This window comes from Macaca nemestrina, chromosome 16 (genome assembly GCF_043159975.1).
Source record: "Macaca nemestrina isolate mMacNem1 chromosome 16, mMacNem.hap1, whole genome shotgun sequence".
Lineage (NCBI taxonomy): Eukaryota > Metazoa > Chordata > Mammalia > Primates > Cercopithecidae > Macaca > Macaca nemestrina.
The window spans coordinates 35,984,584-36,005,215 of record NC_092140.1 but is presented as its reverse complement, the minus strand read 5'-3'; the positions used below and the strand labels follow the sequence as shown (position 1 = coordinate 36,005,215).

Below are 20,632 nucleotides of genomic sequence, written 5' to 3'. Positions count from 1 at the left end.
TAAATTTACATTTACATATAACCCAATAAAATCCTAAGGATTAATTAAACTAAGTTATTGATAGGCAATTTTTATCCTAAAAGCCAATTTAATGTCAGTATAATAATTTTCTCCAAAAGCTTGAATTAATCATTGGGAATACAGAAGATGTATGTGTCTGATATTATGGGAATGTTTTGAAACTGATATAAACCTTTTTTTTTTAAAGAAGTGAAGACGTTGATAATGCTATCAAAGTAAATCCCAAAGGAAATGAAAATACCACTGGGTAAGAATAATTAATGTCTTTAATTATGGTTTCTGTTACATGTCAATCAGAAGATAAAATAATGTGACTTTTTAGCTTCATAACCACATTTTATTAGCATGGAATTAGACAATAAAGATAGGCCTCATGACCATCCCTCCTTGCCCTCAATAAAACCACTAACTTTTGAAGCATTGTCTTAATGTTTGATAGTAAATTGCCTTTTTGCCCAGATTTTGGGCTTTGATTTGTCTTCAGAGTAAGTGATCAAATTGAATTTTTTGTGCCTAAAGAATGCACAGTCTTGACAAAATCGTCAAAGCGTCTTTCCAAAATGACAGAGATGGCCAAGAGTGAGCCATCATTGAAGCTCTGCTAATTCAACTTCTCTAAAGCTCTGCTAATTCAACTTCTCTAAAGCTCTGCTAATTCAACTTCTCTAAGGGTGGTGGTCTCAGGAGGCAGCCCAGGGGAGGCTGGGCTGGCACACACAGGGGTAGTGAGGACCTCCCACCACTTTGTCTCCTGTTCAGAGCTGTGTTGACATGGCAATGGCACCCAGTCACAGTGCTTCTGCCTTCCCCTCCTGTCCCTTTTAGATTCTGCTTCTGCCTTTTATGGTATCAAAGTATTTTAATGGGATGGCCTGTGTCCCCCTGGGGAGTGAATCATTAATTTTTCTACTATGTGAGCTGTTTTTTCTTGCCCTTTTTTGCTCACCATAATCTACTCTGAAGGAACTGATATTTAAAAGGGTTTGGGCTAGGTAGATAACTGAGTTTATATGAAAGCATACATTCTTATTCTTTTAGTTAATATTGTTAAATTATTGTTATTATGAAATTATGATTCTCAACATTATTCTTACTACTTAAAAACAGAATAGGCAATTGTATCCAGTTTGTTGAGTAGAAATTTATACTGTCTGGGTCCAGTGTAGAACTTAATCTAACTTAATGTTACTTCAATCCTGCCTGCCTGGAGTGTTCTAACAAGATATATCTGAAGACAAAGTTGATTTTGTTAAATAACAAGTTTCATATACTTATGCATTCTGAGAACAAAACAAAAAATCACATTTATCACTAACAAATAAGCAACCTTAAATGGTCTTCAGCTCAAGTTACAAGAGAATAATTTTCATTTTCATGTAGAGCTTTAAAATTTTACATCGATATAGAAAACTTGTATATTTACCACTTCTTAATTTTTCCAGCCATTATTCATCTGATTAGTGCTATATTTTAACATCATTCATTAAAATTAATTTCCTTTTCCAAAGAAAACAAGACCTCGATGGGCTTATTAAAGTGGATCCTGAAACAAATAAAAATATTAGGAGGTAAGGCATTTAAAGTTCCCCCCTCCCCTTTGTTTGGCATTTAGAAGCACATTAGAATTTTGAGTGTTGGTATTCAGGACAGTAAATTGGAATTCAGGCCAAAACAAACTGAGCTCTTTTTTCTCTAAACACCTTATATTAAGTAATTCTGTGCAAGTGATACACCTAAATCTCCTGCATTTTATTCTTGGGCAAAGTTTGTTATCAAATAAATTTGAGAAATTAAATGAGATTTGGGCTGACCTTCTCTACTGAACTAAATGATTTATTTCTTTGTATGCTAGTGTGAGTACATGTATTAGTGTATGTGTGTGAATATATAAGTAGTGTGTTTATATATAAGTGCATGTATGTATGTGTAAGTGCATATGTATGTAGATGTAAGTAGTGTGTGTGAGTGTATGTGCACGTGTATCAGTAGCATGTGGATTTAAGTGCATGTGTGTATAAATGGGTGTGTGTATAAGCGTGTGTGTGTATGTGTAAGTGCATGTGTGGATGTGTATATGTATGATCTACGTGTGCGTGTGTGGTGTATTTGTGTTTAGTGTGTGTATGTGCATGTAGTGTGGTGTGTATTTAAAGATGAAGAGCTTAACAAAGTGTACTCTGTTCTTACCCATGAGTTGTCAAGTAAGTCTGGAGAGCTTATATCTTCTTGCTTTTTGTTCTTTATAAGGCAGATGGAATATTTTTGAAACTGAATTTGTTGGTATGTTGCTGGAAACAGTAACATATAATTGCATGTAGTTTCCCTTGAATTCCTTTCCATTCAATTATCTCAGTTCATGATATTATTTGTCAGTTCTAACGTGTGTCAAGGATGCCTGCAGGCCAGTTGAGAGGGCAAAGGCTTAGGTAGTTGAAAAGCTGGTGTGCACACTGTCAAGCCTGCCCTGTTTGTGTAGTTGTGGCATGGTCAGAGGCACAGCGACCCAGTGAGTTCGAGGCTTGCACAAGCTTGCAACCCATAGATGGAGAAGAAAGCATTAATTTCCTTCAGTACCTGGGTGGTTCAGGGAGGTAACCTGAGGTAGTGAATGCGAGCAGGGAATCCAAAAATCGTAGGTTCTAATTCTGGCTCTATCACTTGCTAACTGTGTCCCTGTACCTCAGTTTACTCATTTACAAAAGAGGGATCATAAGATTCTCATGCCAGGCATATAGTAGATACAAGTAATTGTTGCAACAATAAAGATTCAAGTGAATTATATTTTCTTCATAATTTAGTGTTCAAATATTTAATATCAACTTTCCAAGAAAAATCCATGTTTCCTTTTCTAATTTTTATTAAAAATAATATTTCCAGACTGAGTACGGTGGCTCAAACCTGTAATACCAGCACTTTGGGAGGTCGAGGTGGGCAGATCACAAGGTCAGGAGATCGAGACCATGGTGGCTAACACAGTGAAACCCCATCTCTACTAAAAATACAAAAAATTAGCCAGGTATCTCAACTACTCGGGAGGCTGAGGCAGGAGAATTGCTTGAACTGGAGAGTTGGAGGTTGCAGTGAGCCAAGATGGCACCACTGCACTCCAGCCTGGGTGCCAGAGCAAGATTCTGTCTCAAAAAATAATGATAATATTTCCAATCAGGACTTATTTTTCTTCATATATTGGTGTGTGTGTATGTGGGCATGCCTATGCTTATGTGTGTATGCATGCATGCAAATGTTTTTGTGCATGTGTGCATTCATGTGCATGCATATATGTATATGTCTATATGCATACTGATTGCCTATGTACATGAGTCTGCGCATTGCATGTGTGTACATTGTACATGTGCGTGATTGCATATGTATGCATGTTGCTTGTGTTTTCATGAGTATATGTGTAAATATACACATGTGCTTTTGTGTGTATATGAGTGCATATGTACATGTATGTGAATGTACCTGTGTGTGTGAGCGTGTATGTAGCACATGTGTCTATATTTGTATGTGTGTACTTCCTGTGGGCTTTTGAGAATAGTAGTTGTCATTTCCTTTTTCTGAACATAATGAAGTCTGTGGATCTTTTAAAAATAAAGCAATAGCCTTTTACTTTCTCAGTAAAGCCTCACCAAGCTGATATTTTTCTATTCCAGACTCATTCCTGCCTTAAGGTTTCAGCATATGCTGTTCCCACTTCCTGGAATGCTCAATCCCCATATCATCACCTTCTCCAATAGGTCATTTCTGACCACAGAATATAATTAAGTCACTGTCCTGTTCCCCACCCCCACTACTGCAGGCACCAACCACTCTTTTTTATTTTCCTCATAACATATATTGTTATTTGGAATTGTGGTATTCATTTATTTGTTTAATTGTATATTGCCTGACTCTTCCGAAGCTGAAATGGAAGCCTTGTGAGGTTTAATCCTGTGTCTATATTGTTCACATTTATCCCAGAGCTTGGGGCAGGGTCTGGCCCATGGTGGGCTTTCCAAAACATATATATACTCTGAAGATAAATATACTATGAGGTGTATACTATGAGGTATGGATATATATACTATGAGGGTGGATTGAAGTAACCCATAATACTGCAGATATATATACTATGAGGTATTGCTTTACATAAACTCACATATTACTTTACATTATTACATTAATAGTACATTACTACATTAATCTACTCTTCTTTATGGACTTTATGAACTATGAGATTTAAATAACCTTATTTGATTATGTGCTTTATTTAATATTTAAAGAGATCAAGTCCTAAAATATAGTTAAAGCAAATTCCACAACCAACACAAAGGGAGGAGTTATAATGCTTACCGTTTTGTTATTTTTTTGAATACACAAGTCTGGAAATAGCATCCTGGGAATTTTTTTTTTTCTGTCACTGGCCTTCAAATCCCACATACTTCATTTGGGCAGAAATCAACAAGGAGTAATCTGGAGTGGAGTGATTGCTTCTGTGGGGCTAATTGTTTCATTATTTGCATGACAAAGGTTCAAAGTAATTATTGCTACTTTGAGTCTGTATATCACATTCTCAGACATCTGGATACAAATAAAAGACTTGAATCAACATCTAGTTGCTTTCAAATATCTGTATCTTTGATGTTGTATAGACAAAACCTTGGGGCTTTTGGACATGGCCTTAATAGAGTCACAGAGTATGGAGACGCAGTGCAAAAAGGCCTTCCTGTGGATATTCTTTTCCCTATGTGGCATCCTCTGTAGATCAGAGCAGCATTTATTGCTGCTATTGGTATGCAGAAAACACATGTAGATGCAGGGAGAAAAGCAAAATTCCACTAAGATCAGAAACCGATGTATGCTAAAGAGTAACAGCAAACTACTAAAATGTTTTCGATGACTGCATGGAATTTAATTTAATTTTATTTAATTTTATTTAATTTTATTTCATTTTATTTTATTTCTTTCTCAGACAGGGTCTTGCTCTGTCCCAGGCTGGAGTGCAGTGGTGCAATCACAGCTCACTGCAGCCTCAAAAGCCTGGGCTCAAGGGAATCTTCTCACCTCAGCCACATGAGTAGCTGGAGCCATAGGTGTGCACCACCATCCCAGGCTAATTTAAAAAAAAAAATTTATGGAGACAGGATCTTGCTATGTTGCCCAGTCTGGCCTGGACTTCCTGGGCTCAAGTGATCCTTCCACCTTGGCCTCCCAAAATGCTGGGATTACAGGAATGAGCCACCATGCCCAGCCAGATTGTGCTTTATATTACAGTTGATAGATCTTACATTTCAGAATGTTTCAGAACTCTGTAGATTTCAATATTCCTATTGTTTGTTGCCAAATACAACTAGTCAAAATTCATAATTCTAACATAGTTATAAGTACCAGAAGCAATTACTGGGTTGCATATCATAGATTTTTAACAAATTGGTGTATTAATACAGTTTTGTGATAGAAAAAATCTGCTAATGAATGCCAATTTTACAAAATATGGATTCTCCAAAGCTGGTTTTAAAGTTCTACATGTCAGAGGTTGGTAAAGAGTATCCCTTCTGGAATATTTCATGAAACAAGTATATAGACTAAGTTACAAAAATGTTTTGTGCACCTGGTAAAAGCTAAAATTGTAGCATTTAGTGCGTAAAAGTAGAGAGAATCCTAGTGCAGTACTTGCTAGCGGCCAAATGGCTCTGAGACTAAAATACTGTCTCCCTGAGTCTCAGTGAATTTCAGAGATGTACAAATCCCTACATACTTCTGCAGTCACCTTTCACAATCTTCAATCTTCAACTCCTTGGCATGATCTCAATGAGTTTTTACACTGCTTCTGAGTTTTAATGAACAGCTTTATCTTCTTGTTGTCAGTCTACTGTTGTTATGTGTTGTCAATCTTACCATTTCTTCAATGTTTTAAAGGGGCCAGAGTCTTGACAATCTCATCAAAGTGACCCCTGAAGTAAACAGAAGTGACCAAGGGTGAGGACTATGTCTTACCTCTCTTCCTTCCTCTTCCCCATCCATTTGTGGCACTCAGGAAAGAAGATGTGTTGAAAAACCTTTGGATTGGGATCAGAAAGTCTGAACCCCATTACTTACTAGCTTGGTGTCCTTGAACAAGTCCCTTGAATGCTGAGCTACAGCCTCCTTAGTTATAAAATGAGGATCATAATATTTGTTTGGCTGGGTACGGTGGCTCACACCTGTAATCCCAGCCCTTTGGGAGGTCGAGGCAGGCGGATTACTTGAGGTTGGGAGTTCAAGTCCAGCCTGGCCAACATAGTGAAACCCTGTCTCTATAAAAAAATACAAAAATTAGCCAGGCATGGTGGAGTGCACCTGTAGTCCCAGCTACTTGGGAGGCTGAGACAGGAGAATCGCTTGAACCCAGGAGGTGGAAGTTACAATGAGCTGAGATCCAGCCACTGCACTCTAGCCTGGGTGACAGAGTCAAACACCATGTCAATAATAATAATAATGATGATGTTTGGTTTTTGTCACTTGATAGTTGTTAGGAATGAATGAAATAATGGGTATAAAATCCATTTTTTAAAGAAGGATATTACAAATGGAAATGATTAACAAAGCAGTTTAGTTATAGCTGTAACATTAGATGGAATGCTTAGGGGAACCAGGTGAGAGTTTTTAGCAGATTATTATGTCATTCATTAACTGATTTTTTTTAATGGAGTCTTGCCCTAATTGTATGGTTTTATTTTGGGGGTAAATGAGAAACTATGTCAGTGTACCAGTGATTGGTAGGAAGGTCACAAAGTTTAGTCTTTTAAATTAAGAGCATAGTCTTGTACCAATTTATCTCAAAGCTTAATAGTAACATTTATCTTGAGTACATATATCCTTTAAATCGAAACAGCCAATTTATTTAATTCCATTTTTATTTATCATGTTTTTTGTTTTTTGTTTGAAGTTCCAAAGACCTCAATGACTTCATCAAAGTGAATCCAGGAACAGAAAAAAGTACTCAAGGGTAAGATTTAGTAAGCTCCCTTTTTTTGTTTCATAGTAACCAATACCTAAAAGTATAATTAAAGCCTCATTTCGGCTGACTGATGCTGAACCCAATGATCCTTCAAGAGAAGCCGTGTAACCCTGCCTACTTCACATCTGAAATGTTAAAAATTTTGGTCAATCAATTTCTGATACAATGAGAGTACTCTTTGACTAATCAGGAATAAAATTGTTTTCCCACCATGGACAGGACATTTTTATTCATTGATTTATTATTTTTCTCAAGCAGAAGGGATGACATAGTAGAGGAGAAAGAGAACTAGACCGGGCCCCGTAGTTGTGGGTATAGGCCTGTCTCTGCTCCTCTTACCTGTGTGTGCTCAAACTAGTCACTTCTATTTAGGCTTCAGTTTCTCATCTGCAAAGTGAGGAAATTGCACCAGGAGCTCTCTCAACACTCCCAAGTCTAATTCAGTTACTAAGTTCCAATAGATGTTTGGTGTCATGATAAGGCACAGGCATTCTGCAGCCAGATTACCTAGCTTTAAATCCCAGCTCTGCTACCACTAGCCATGTGGGAAAATTACTTAAGCTTTCTGTGTCTCAGTTATTCCCTCTATGAAGCTGGAATAATAATACTTCCTATGAATACTTACTATGTCATAGGATTGATGTGAGGATTAAATTAGACAAATCACGTAAATCACTAAGAAGAGTGCCTGGCCTGGCACATCAAACATTTTCTAAAAGTACTTATTCATTATTTCTCCCCAGTTTTAGTTAGGTCCCTATATGTATATTCACAGTCAACACTGAAAACCCCCAGCCCTCTGAGATGCTCTCTAATTTTATTATTTTGATAAATATTTTATAATAAAAGTATTTCTCAGTTTTAACAAATACTTGAAACCATTAACAAATGCTTGAAGTCAGCGGTAAATCTACCACTGATCTGGTTTTCTATGTTTTGAAGGGGCCAAAGTCTCGACCGCCTCATCAAAGTGGCTCCTGAAAGAAACACAACTAACCAAGGGTAAGGTTTATGGAACTTCTCCCCCGTTTTTTTCCTAATCAACTTAAAAACATGGTAAATTGCGCAGTGGCTCATGCCTGTAATCCCAGCACTTTGGTAGGCCGAGGCCAGCGGATCACGAGGTCAGGAGATCGAGACCATCCTGGCTAACATGGTGAAACCCCTTCTCTCCTAAAAATACAAAAAATTAGCAGGGCATGGTGGCGGGCGCCTGTAGTCCCAGCTACTCAGGAGGCTGAGGCAGGAGAATGGCGTGAACCCTGGAGGCAGAGCTTGCCGTGAGCCAAGATCGTGCCACTGCACTCCAGCCTGGGCGACAGAGCGAGAATCCGTCTCAAAAATAAATAAATAAATAAATAAATTGCATCGTCCTGCCGTAGAGACAACCAATGATGGGACCCAAATCAGCAGATCCTGTGCTCAAGGCTCTCTGGCCATGGGAGAGAGAATTCCTTGAAATACAGGAATGATCTCTTACCAGTATGAGATTTGTGTTCCATGCTGAGGATTTCCTTAAAAATTAATGAGAATTCCCCATGAGACAAAACATCACCCCAAACAATTTCCCAGATCTAAGTAGCCTAAAGAAAGGTCTTCATATGATAAAAAATTCTTCCTCCTTCTTCCATCATGTATTCCCTCTCTTCTTATTGTCTACCACCCAAACAATTCCTAAAGTTGGGAAGTCATTTAAAAAATTATTCTCAGTTCATTGAAAAAAGAATGACATTTTTCTTTTATATAGAAAGAATTTTATCTAAGGCATATCATGTTAAGTAAATAAACAGGCATAATAAAATCACCAACTTGTAAATGTATATTGTTATATGAATTTGAACATGAGTTAGATATAAAAGATACCAAGATATATATCTTCTCTCAGCAGATTTCCTATCTTACTTTGCATATTGGAATACGGTCTATTTTACAGTATGTGGCTATCAAACAACTTATTTAGACTAGATCAGAGGTCAGCAACTTTTTCTTAAAGGGCTAATAGTAAATAGTTCTGGTTTCAGGGACCAAAATTGTCTCTGTTTTTAAGTATCTCTGCCAATAGTGTGAAAGCAGCCATAAGTACCTTGTGAACAAATGGGCGTGGCTGTGTTTCAATAAAACTTTATTTACAAAAGCAGGCTGCAAGTTGGATTTAGCTTGAGGTCCATAGTTTGCTGACCCCTAGACTACATAGTATTTTGTTTGAGCGGGTGAGGAGAGTCAAATCTGAATGTAGTTGAGGTGGAGTCTGAAATACAGCCTACTACCCTACTGCCCCCCTGATTTGGCATATATTAATACAACTTTAGTTTTATTATTGAGGGTCAGACACTAAATCCAGAAACCATATAATTACATTACAGATTAAGATTCAGTGAAAGACAGTTGCCTTTTCCCTCTCCCAAGATGACTTAGTTTCTAAAGGTGAAGATGGCCTGATTATTCATGACTTTTCCTTTATAATGTTTGGGGCTGTATTTTGGTAGCCACATGCTGCCATGTATTGCATTTGGTTGTGTGTCTATTTCTTTTACTTGGTAGTGAGATTTTTTTGAGTTCAGAGGACCTTTTGCTAGCTGTGTAGTCTTGGACAAATTGCCTAACCTCCTTTATACCTCAGCTTTTTTATATGTAATATCAGGATTGTAAGAGTTAATTTCTTCATGAGTTACTACAAAAATTAAACATGATCATGCTTGTAAAACACTTAGTGTTCACGTGCTTATTACACATTATCTATTAGTATTATTATTACTCTTAACAATTTTTTCTTTATTGTTAATTTCCCATAGCACTACTCAATGTGAAGAACATAGCAAATAAATTTTCCTGGGAGGTTGAATCTTATGAAATTGCTGACATTCAACTATTTTTGACCAACAAAATGGCAATTTTAAACAGTTCAATGTAATAGAATATAATAATTTACATGGAAGAATACGCACATGATAAAATGAACCTATAGATTAGTCTTAAGGGTTAGTTAAGATATAAGTCTTTCCAATTATTTTCTCTCCAGGATATATAACATATCATCCAATAATAAAGTATATCAAATTAGGCTTCCTATTCAGGTCTTTGGTGTTAGGGTTGGTATCATTACTGTGATAATAGCAGCATCTCTGTAGAGCCATGAATGCCTATTTGAGTGTTTAGAATAGAAACATAAATTATATAAACTGATGCCTCGCTCGCTCTAATTTAGCTTTGCATGAAGTGTGATTCTGAAGTGATTTAATATCTTGGGGTAGTGTGAATATTACATATTTATATTATATATATTACCTACATAGAATCAGAAAATGACTTTTTTTTCTTTTTTTTCTTTTTCTTTTTTTTTTTTTTAACAAAAAATCTCAGCTTCTGTTTGTTGTGGAAGAAGGGGAGCAAGGAACATATGGATATAATGAATAATTTTATATTTTCTCTCGCTCATTATAACCTCCAGAAAATATTCTAAATGGTCTAATTCTGCCACACAGATAAAGTATGTAAAATAAAGAGTTTAGGAATAATTCTGCTTTGAGGTTGACTTGAAAGAAACAAGAATAAAACTAAATTAAATTATCATATACACAAATATATGCAAGAAATGAATTGACAGTAGCTACCTGTTTTTACATAAGGCTAAAAATTTAAGTATAGATGAAGTTTTAAATTAGCAACAATCATTTGGTTAATATTAAGGCTGAAAAAATATACAAATTATTGGATTTTAGTTGACCTAGTCAGCTACTGAAACTTAACATTTTTTTAGGAACCAAGACTTGGACAATCTTATCAAAGTGATCCCTTCAGCAAACAAAAGGTAAGTCTATTAAGATTATTGAAGACTTCTTAGCAAGTCTCCAATTTATGCCCCAAAATAAGATTAATTATTGACTAAAGACATTTTGAAAGGGGACATGAAAAAAAATGAGAACAAGTTGATGTATAATAATGCTGGATAGATTTTTTTTATCTATTATTGCTTTCATTAATTTCATTATATTATTGTTGAAGATGATAATATTGAAGGTAATTCTGTAATTACTACTTTAGAAGTTCCTTTGACACAGTAATAGCATAACTAAATTATAATCATAAATTCATAGTAAATTACAAGTTCATAAAACTGAACAAATAAGTAAATATTGGCTTTCTGTTCTCTCACAAACCCAGAGATTAATATTTAAATAACTGGCAAGAAAACTGACAACATAATATTCTTATGTTTGATTAGAATATTTTTTGCATGACATTGAATTTATTTCTGTTCTTGAGAAATTAAGACCCATTATACACGGGACAAAAGTTACTAAAAGCATGGCAGAGAAACCCCAAACTATCACTCATTAAATTACTGTGAAGATAATGTAGGTGAAAAGCATTGTATGAATGTGAGGGATTGTTATGAACATGAGACAGAGGGAGGATGTTGGGGAAAGGAGTGTGGAGTTTGCGGTCCAGTTCCTGTGGTTGGAATTTTGGTTCACCCTCAGCCATTTCTTAGGTATCTGGCCCCAGGGAATGCCTTTATCCCTCTGAAGTGCAATATCTTTGTTTATAAAGGCAGTGGGGGTGGGGGTAGGGGTGGTAATGTGGATGTCACTGAGTTGTTTTGAGGATTAAAAAAATGTTAACTAATATATATAAATTGGAAACTCAGTAAACTCATGACTTCTTACACTAGGATTCTATTGAATGATTTACACCTGTCGAAACAAAAAAAAAGAAATGCCGGTATGAAATTTGCCAATTTCCTCTAATTTTGTTTTCGCAGTGAACAAGGTCTTGATGAACACATTAATGTCAGCCCCAAAGTTGTCAAAAACACTGATGGGTAAGAGATGGATGTGAGTTTTGTTATGTTTCTCGTTAAGTAAACCCAAAATTAATAGAAATGATTTAAAATTATTCTATGGGCAAATTGAATGCAAATCTCAAAATATCATCGCAGGTGGAAACCTAGATGTCTCAATATTTGTTAATTGCAAGAAAGAGAGGCAGCTGGAAACAATGTATGGCTGTGCTTTCTCTTCTCTAAGCCTCCAGTAAAGGAACTGAACAGAGCGGTTGGAGAAATGGGCAGGAAGGAACATAGGTAGTCTAGGAGCTGTTGATGTTTTGTTTTGTATGGTATTGAAATTAATACTTTTGTCTTTGAAATTGATGATAATTTATTAATGGTAGTTAATTTTTTTGAAAAAAGACCTAGACACTTCATTGGACTAATCATTAGCAATATCATTCACCTCATTTTAGAGTTTTCTGGTAGTCAGTGGAAATTTTATGAGGTTCATTATTCTTGGGAGGTTTACTGCGCTCAGCAAGGTGATGGACCTAAAGTTTAATAATTCTTCTTGAAGTAATGTCAGTAAGATAATGAAATTCACTTTTTGTCTATAGTTAATTGAAGACTTAATGTCATTACACATTACTGTTTCATATATAAATACATCTTAAGAACGGTTTCATGATTTCCACTTTTAAGTTCTGTTGGTACGTATACAAATTGTAAAATTTTGGAGATGGAGGGAAGGAACCTTAGGATATCTTGGCCCAGTCGTTTGAATAATTTTGAAAACCAGTGTTCCAGATGAATCTACTCATTTTGCAGAAGAGGAAATTAAGACTCAGAAAGGTTAAGTGATTTGAGCAGGCCACAGAAAAAATTAGTGGAAGACTGATAGTAGTTCTATCATCTCTTAGGCAGTGAATAATTACTGAGCACCTACTGGGTTCACAGCTTACAACCAGGTATCATTACTTGTACATTAGGTATAATTATAGGTTGTGGAAGCCAAAAAGAGAATTCAGTAGGCATATTCAATCTTATTAACAGCAGGCAATTAACATAGATTAAAGCTAATTATGTACCAGGGGCACAGAGATGCTACACCAAGACAATAATAGGTTGTCAGTTTAATATATTACATTTTGGAGCACTCATGTACTGCTTGCTGAATATAGAATATATTGTCAATGAGTTGCATTCTTAAAAAGGAGAGATACTGAAGAGCTAATTAATAAACACAGAGGCAGTAAAATTCATATTCATGGAGTCCTAGGAGGAGATGTTTGGAGATGGACAGAGCCTTGGAGATTATCCAATCCAACCTCCTCATTTACAGATGAGAATACTGAGACCAGGGGCGAAAATCTCACAGTCATCTGTGAGATCTTCTAACTCCCAGCCCAACTCCTAGTCTTTACATCACAGCACACAGACTTTGATCTTAAAATACATAAAAATTAATTAAGCACCTTGGGAAATAGCAGAGGCTGTAAAGATAGGAGTGTTGCTCTTGCTGTGGGATGACCAGGAGGTGTTTTTTACTGTTCTTACAGGGTCACTTGAAAGATTGCTTCATAGATTAAAATGGCACAAATGTGCAAATGATTGCAAAACACTTTACAGCTTTTAAACTGCATGAAAGTAATAATAACCTAAATATCCTAATGTATCCTTTACTACATTCTTAAAGCTAAATAAATAAAAACAGTAACTTGAGAGAAAAAATGTTACATTTTCCTGGATAAAATTTAGACATCTTGCTTTGCAGGATCTAGGGCCTGGAAAAAATCTACATATTTGTTGTTTGCAAAAATTGCATGATGCTATCAATCAAGGCAATTCCAGACTGTTCCTGAGATTTTTGTTTTATTAACACACGGTGTTGTCTTTATAGGAGTGGTGGTAGAATATAGCATATATTTATGTTTTCTGAGCTAGTGTTTCTCAAATGTGGGTTGCAATCCATTAAAGGGTCTTGTAATTAATTTAGTGAATGGCAATCAGCATTTTTCTCTTAATTAAATAGAATGAACTGAACAGAAAATATGAGAGTTCTTATGTAGTAAGAATATTATTTCATAAAATGTATGTCTTTGTGTGTGTGTGGCTGTCGGTAAAAGACAGTTTTAGGCTGTGATGTAAAATGTATTTCTTATTGGGCTTTATGTAACAGTGGTTAGTATATAATTGTTCTAGATTATTAGGTAAATTAAATTTTTGTGCTCAGTAGGACAGTGAAAATGGAAGTTCTAGTGGATTTTTGTTTTTTTTTTAATGTTACTCTTAATTTTGCTGACACATAAATATTATCTGTAGTTACACTAACCAATATTGTGATTAATTGTATATTTTTAAAAAATTGTGGCTTTTGAACATACTGTCCACTCTACAAAGTTTTATTCTTTGTATTTTATAATAATATGTGAAATTAACCTCATTTTAAAGACTGTTGTCTTTCTGACACAGTTTAGTTTGGTGACAGATTTTGTCATCAGTTTACACAAGGAAATTATGTTGTGGATAGTTTTCATATGTTAATCATTCTTTTAATAGTATTCATAGATATCAATTTATTATGTTCAGTTGAGAACATTATCACAGAATAAAGCTCAAAATAGGGAAAATTCAGTTAGAGCCTTTCCATAGGCTATGGAGAGGTGAGAACCATGAAGAATAAATCAAACTAAATGAAGCCTTGAACATTCTATGGAAAGGTTGAAGGCTGGGGAAGAAAATGCAGACCTTTTCTCAGACGTTCTGATGATTCATCTCTAAATGACGCTCTTTTGGTCCCTGACCTTGCATCCTTTTTTTTTTTTTTTTTTTTGAGGAATAAAATGTATTTTATTTTTATATAAGGAAAAAGCACTGTTGCAGGGAGAGGTACATGTAGATTGTTTCCCAGATGGTACTGGAAGCAGGTGTTGTCAGTTCTGCAATCTCTTGCCATGATAACTGCCATGTATTTCTCTGAATAAGTATTAAAATGGGTTTAGAGGAGCACTTTGAAATTGATGGATTGCTGGAACTCTCTTTGCTAAGCCTTATATTAACAATAATCCCCATTTTAGAGTTTATTTTTTTTAAATTGATATCCTTAGTTGATTAACCTGATTTTAAAAATAAGGATATTAAAATCAGTTGGTATCTTCATAATGTTAATACATTCAAGAATGAACAATTGTCAGTTACCAAATGTTTGCTATGGTGACTTAACCAGCATGCCCTTGTAGATAGGCTCTGTCAATAAAATGTATGAAATTAGAGTAAGTTTTCTTCTGATAAAGCGTAATTCTTCATCCCCTAAATTGTTTAGAAAACATATTTCATGGTTAGTCAATACTAAAACAATATGTCTTATACTATTATCCTTTCCATTTCCAATTACCTTAAACCTATGATTATCTCTAATCCAAGTTGCTTTAATATTTTTTCCACTTAAAGAAAACAAGATCTTGATAAACTCATCAAAGTGAATCCTGAAATTTTCACAAACAACCAAAGGTAATAAAACTATGTTGTTTTAATGTGCTTTGGTCAGAAAGAATATTAAGTTTTATTATTATTTCAAGCAGATTTATAACCTTAATTATATTACCAAAAGAACTTCATAATTAACCTGCTCTCTTTTTATTGTTTGATTTAAAGAAACCAAGATCTTGCTAACCTCATCAAAGTAAATCCTGCAGCAATCAGAAACAATCAGAGGTAATCAAATAGAAGCAGTCAATTCATGTTTTTATTTGTCTGTTGCCCCTGGATGAAGTAGATTTATAATGTTGCTTTATTGACCTAGCACAACCCCAAAACCTATTACTAATCTGAACTTTTTTCTCTCCCTCTTTTAAGCAGCCAAGACTTGGACAATCTTATCAAAGTGAAACCTTCAGCTCTTAGAAACACTAATCGGTAAATGACCTTGACTATCTTGACATGTTTACAAGTTTCTAGGGTAGGAAATTCTTCCTCCCTCCTTGCCTCCCTGCTTCCCTCCCTTCCTCTCTTCCTCCCTTTTTTCTTTCTTTCCTTCCTTCCTTCCATTTCATTCTATCACCCAGGTGGGGGCACAGTAGCACAATCGTAGCTCACTGCAGCATCAAAATCCTGAGTTCAGGTGGTCCTCCTGCCTCAGCCTCCTGAGTAACTGGCAGCAAATTTTAAAAAATTTTTTTAGAGATGGGGTCTTACTAGTTGCCTAGGGTGGTCTCAAATTTCTGGGCTCAGGCAATCCTGCCTCAGCCTCGTAAATTGCTGGGATTACAGGCATCAACCACTTCTTCCTATCCTTTTTTTGTTTTCTTCTTTTCTCCTTTCTTCCTTCCTGCCTTTCTTTTGAAGACTTTAAGTTTTCTTTGGTGTGTTAAATGAGGATACATTTACGATCCATCCCATGTGACTCCTGTCAACAAGGAAACATATCACACTCTTCTGGAATCAATTGCACTATTTTGGAATTAGTTCTGGGCTTCTTATTTGCACTAAAACAACTTAATGTTTGTTGTCTACAGAAAATAGAGTTTTAGGACTGAAATGAAAGAAATGAATACAATTAAATAAGGAAAAAAGATATTTTGAAGAAGTTGAACCAAACTAATGGTTTCTGTGGATGTCTGTAAAACATTAGAATGCATGTCTGTAGAACATTGGAAAGAATATTCATGGTCTTCAAAATCCTAGATCCACAGCTAGTGTGGGCCCACAAAATATTACAGATTTTAACCATAAACTTCCATTTTACATTCTTATGATATCTTATAATTTGTTATTTGATATATTTCACATAAACTGCTTTATTAACCTGTAATAAAGTAATAGACAATGCAAAAGAGTGCACTGTATCAGAAGTCCAAATTGCTCTACTGACCTGAAATTATATTATAATAAATACATTGCTGGAAATAGTAGTCCAATATTCTAAAATGACAAAAAGAAATTAACATATGATAAAGTACTTTGAACCCATTAGGAGAAACAGGAAAGTGTAATTCATGATTGGCCTAACTCTTACATCTCCTAGTTTGTTTTCTATCTGAGTATCATATTTTGTTCTTGCTGTTTTGAGCACCTAGGATATGACTGGCAGTTCACATACATTTAATCTTCACAACAATCCCATGAGAAATCTATTCATGCACCCTATTTTGTAGAAGAAGAAACTAGAGCTCAAAAGTACTAAATAACCTTTTCAAGAAAGAAAATACACCCTGGACTTAAACTCAGGGACTTCTGATGTCACTACCTAGAGGGAAAACAAAAGATCTGTGGTAAAATCAGCTCAGACTCTCTTGTTCTTTCCATTCTTCATATTCCCTATGATCCTCTGCTGCTCATACACAGTTAAAGGACAATGATCAGATATATTTATTCTGGAGGATTATTGTAAAAATGACAGGGAGGAAAGAAAACCTTGCTGCATGTGGAGTTTCTAATAACTGAAATAACAGTGGACTCTGCTGCTGAGAATTGTACGGAAATATCTTTGCGAAGTAGAACCCTTTCTTTATAGTGGCATTTGTTGGGTGGATTTTTCTTTTTATCAGTAACAGTTTTAGGAAGTTCCCAATCATGTTGAAAGTGGTTACGTTTAATAACCACGTTATGTAATAACTGACAGTGAAAAACGTAGTCTCTGACTTTCTCTCCCACATCTCCTCCCTCCACCTCTTTCCTCCCTCAGTTCCTCTGACAATTGTGCTTTATTGACAACGGTAACTTTCTCAGAAGGGTTTTTTGCCTGTTGTTTTATTAGAAGAGGCCAATTTGGTAAAACGGTAGTTTATATTTCAGCAACTCCTAATCAAATATCCATAGAAAGAGGACATTTTCCGTATACAGATATGATTACTATAAAAAAAATTTAAAAATATTGGCTATCGTGTTGTTTTAAGATGTTGGCTTGATTCACAAATCTAACCTAACCTATGTCTAATTATTCTTTAGTAGTATGACAGATATGATGAGAATCAGCTGGGATGTTCAAGAATTATCACAAAGCAGACAAACAGGAAAGACTGAACCATCTATTTGAAAAAAGCGACTTCATTCAATTGGTTCAGCCACCCGTATCTATAATCTATCCATTCTGCCCTCTATGAAGGAGAGCATTTTAAAAGTGCCTCTCAGTAGGAAGAACAGTCACAAGGCACTGTTACATCAATTCAATGTGACATAAGCACTGATTATTTAATAGTGTAACAGCCGTGAATCAGAGTTCTTTCATCTGACTTTGCTGACATTTCCAGCAGCTGTATATTTAATTCATAGTTAGGGGCTGAATAAACTACTGCCATTGATCAGAATGTAAGCAGGCATCCTTGAACTTCTTCTAGGAAAAAATACAGATGTGCACAAAATTTTCATTTAGTCAGTAAGAATTTGCATGACTTTTGGTAGTAACAGTTTCACATTTTCATTAACCAGTATCAAAGAGAGATATTCAGTTATCTGTAGCCTATAAACTGTTGTTAGACTGATTATTAAAATGCTAAATATCTGCTCCTGAATGAATATTGAAAAGCATCTAGTGACACCACCGTCTCTACAGTTAGAAAAGGCATCCTTCATCTAAAGTAGAAAAAAAATAGTCTTAACTGTTTGTGGCATTATACTTCCATCTTCTTAAGGATTTCCTATTTGTTAAGACATCCCCAAGTTTTTAGTATTCCAAAAAGAGAAGAGTTCCTTCCTAACTACCTGTTGCATATTTTCCATATTTCTGTTAACATAAACTTGGGGACAACCTTGACTCTTTCTGGTGTTTCATTCCCCATAATCAATCAATCAATCACTTTGGATGCATCACCTCATCTCAGGGAGTGGTCCAAGACAGTTCATCATACCCACTGGTTCTGTAGTCCAGATTATTGTTCAGCCTCCTAACTTGCCCCTCTGCTGCCAATCTCCCCTTCTGCCCTTCAATCCATTTGCCACCCTGTAGAGTGGTTTTCCTAAGACACAAATCTGATCATGTCATTCTGATTAAACTCCTTCTGTGGCTCCGCATTGCTATTGCATAATGGCCATGATCCTCCTTAACCTGGTCTCCAAGCCCACCATGATCTGGCATCTATGGGCTTTCCCACTCCAGTCTATTATCATTCTCCACCCAAAAGCAAACCCCACCCACACAAACCCTCTAACTTGCATACTCCTCACTCCTCCTTCATCGCTATTGCTTGGCTAACTTCTACCTATCCTTTAGGTATCCGCTTAGGTGTCTCTCACTCAGGCTCTGGGAAGCCCTTCTAACCCACCACGTCTGCATCAGATGCTTCTTCTAGATGTTCTCGATCTGTCTTTTCTGTCCCATAATGTTGGTCTCTTCAAGAGAGTTATTATTTAATCATCCCTTTTTGACTAGAAGGTCTTTAAGGGTAACTACTGGGTCTGCCTTGTTTATTTCTTTATCCATAGTGCATAATGCAATGCCTGGCACATGTTAAGTATTTAGCAAATACTGAATTAAAGGATAAATCTCAACCTCATCAATGCCTTGTGATAGTCCACTTAGAGAAAGTCTAGCCTTCCAGCTGTGACATTCTGAGCCCCTATGAGTGAAATCAAATGAAAAGAATCAGATTTCTTGTGACTGGTCTCCTTGCTTGAGCCAATGACTATCTTTTGCTCATGACATAATCTCAATAAACTATAGTGAATTGGAGCCACTGAAGTTCTTGGTCACATTTTATATTTAAAATACCTGAATTGCCTAACTGCTCTATGGACCTGTTAATTTCTTTAATACAAAATCTTTAAGACTCCCTCACTGAAAAGAATTATAAAAATATGTAAAAATATAAAGAGTTGGGCCCATTTTGCTATGTCAATAAGTTGAGGAATTATACCAGTTCTCTCACTGTATTCTCTATTCCTTTCAGAAAGACAGATATTCCTTTTGAACTTACGCCTAATGCCTAAGATTTAGTTCCTGGCATAAAAGGAATACCATAGTACATTTTTTATATGAAGACTCTTAATTTTGTAAATATGTTTGATACTCTACAAAAGCAATTTAAATGAGCTGTATGGTGAGAAACATATTGCTGCCTATTAATAAATACCTCCCACACCCACATGAGAAAGGAAGAACAGTTAGGAGTGGGCTAATAACTTTCTCATATGCAGAGCTTCTCCCAGGAAAAGTTGTATAGTAAAAGACGTAATTCCTGGGTCTCCAGAATCTCTTATTTTTTTTCCTTCACCTGCTTTGTAAGAGAGTTTATAGTTTTTGATGTGGTAGTAGAAAATAAATGACATTATTATAACATGGATAAATTACTCAAAAATTGTCCTGTGGCTTTATGTCATAGATAACTCATATTTCTCCCCAAATATTCTGAAATCTACATTTAAAAAACATTATTAGGCCAGGTACCTGTAATCCCAGTACTTTGGGAGGCTGAGGTGAGGTGATGGCTTGAGGCCAGGAGTTTGAGACCAGCTTGGACAGCATGGTGAGACCCTGTCTCTACAAAAATAAAAAAAATTTAGCTGGGTGTGATGGCATGCACCTGTAGTCCCAGTTACTTGGGAAGCTAAGACGGGAAGATTGCTTGAGCCAAGGAGTTCGAGGCTGCAGTGAGCTATGACAGCACCATTACACTCGAGCCTGGGAGACAGAGCTGGACCCCAGTCTCTAAATAACAAACAAAAAACATTATTAGTTGCAATAGTCAGTAACAATTTGCTCTTCAACAATTTTCTGTAACTACAGAAAGTTGGTGATTTTCTTAGAATTAATTCCACCTGTCCATCAACGTATAATATTTTAAGGTCTGCCTGCCTTCTATGCCACTGCCATGAAAGGGGATTGGAATCAAGCCTCTGCTTAACCCTGCAGCATTTGGTTGCAT

General features: G+C 35.8%; 1 protein-coding gene across 7 annotated transcripts in view; it reads left to right on the top strand.

Annotated features, from left to right (window-relative positions):
- LOC105481725 (sciellin) overlaps positions 1-20,632 on the top strand; it is a 111,961-nt gene that overhangs the window by 66,177 nt on the left and 25,152 nt on the right. For 3 of the 7 annotated variants that reach the window (XM_071081178.1, XM_071081182.1, XM_071081176.1), the window contains exons 18-27: positions 209-268; positions 1,530-1,589; positions 5,923-5,982; positions 6,932-6,991; positions 7,946-8,005; positions 10,761-10,811; positions 11,766-11,825; positions 15,225-15,284; positions 15,429-15,488; positions 15,630-15,689. In XM_071081178.1, the coding sequence (XP_070937279.1) occupies positions 209-268; positions 1,530-1,589; positions 5,923-5,982; positions 6,932-6,991; positions 7,946-8,005; positions 10,761-10,811; positions 11,766-11,825; positions 15,225-15,284; positions 15,429-15,488; positions 15,630-15,689 (591 nt within the window). The remainder of the gene's footprint in view (positions 1-208; positions 269-1,529; positions 1,590-5,922; positions 5,983-6,931; positions 6,992-7,945; positions 8,006-10,760; positions 10,812-11,765; positions 11,826-15,224; positions 15,285-15,428; positions 15,489-15,629; positions 15,690-20,632) is intronic. The other 4 variants (XM_071081183.1, XM_071081177.1, XM_071081181.1 and 1 more) reach the window with 3 other exon arrangements.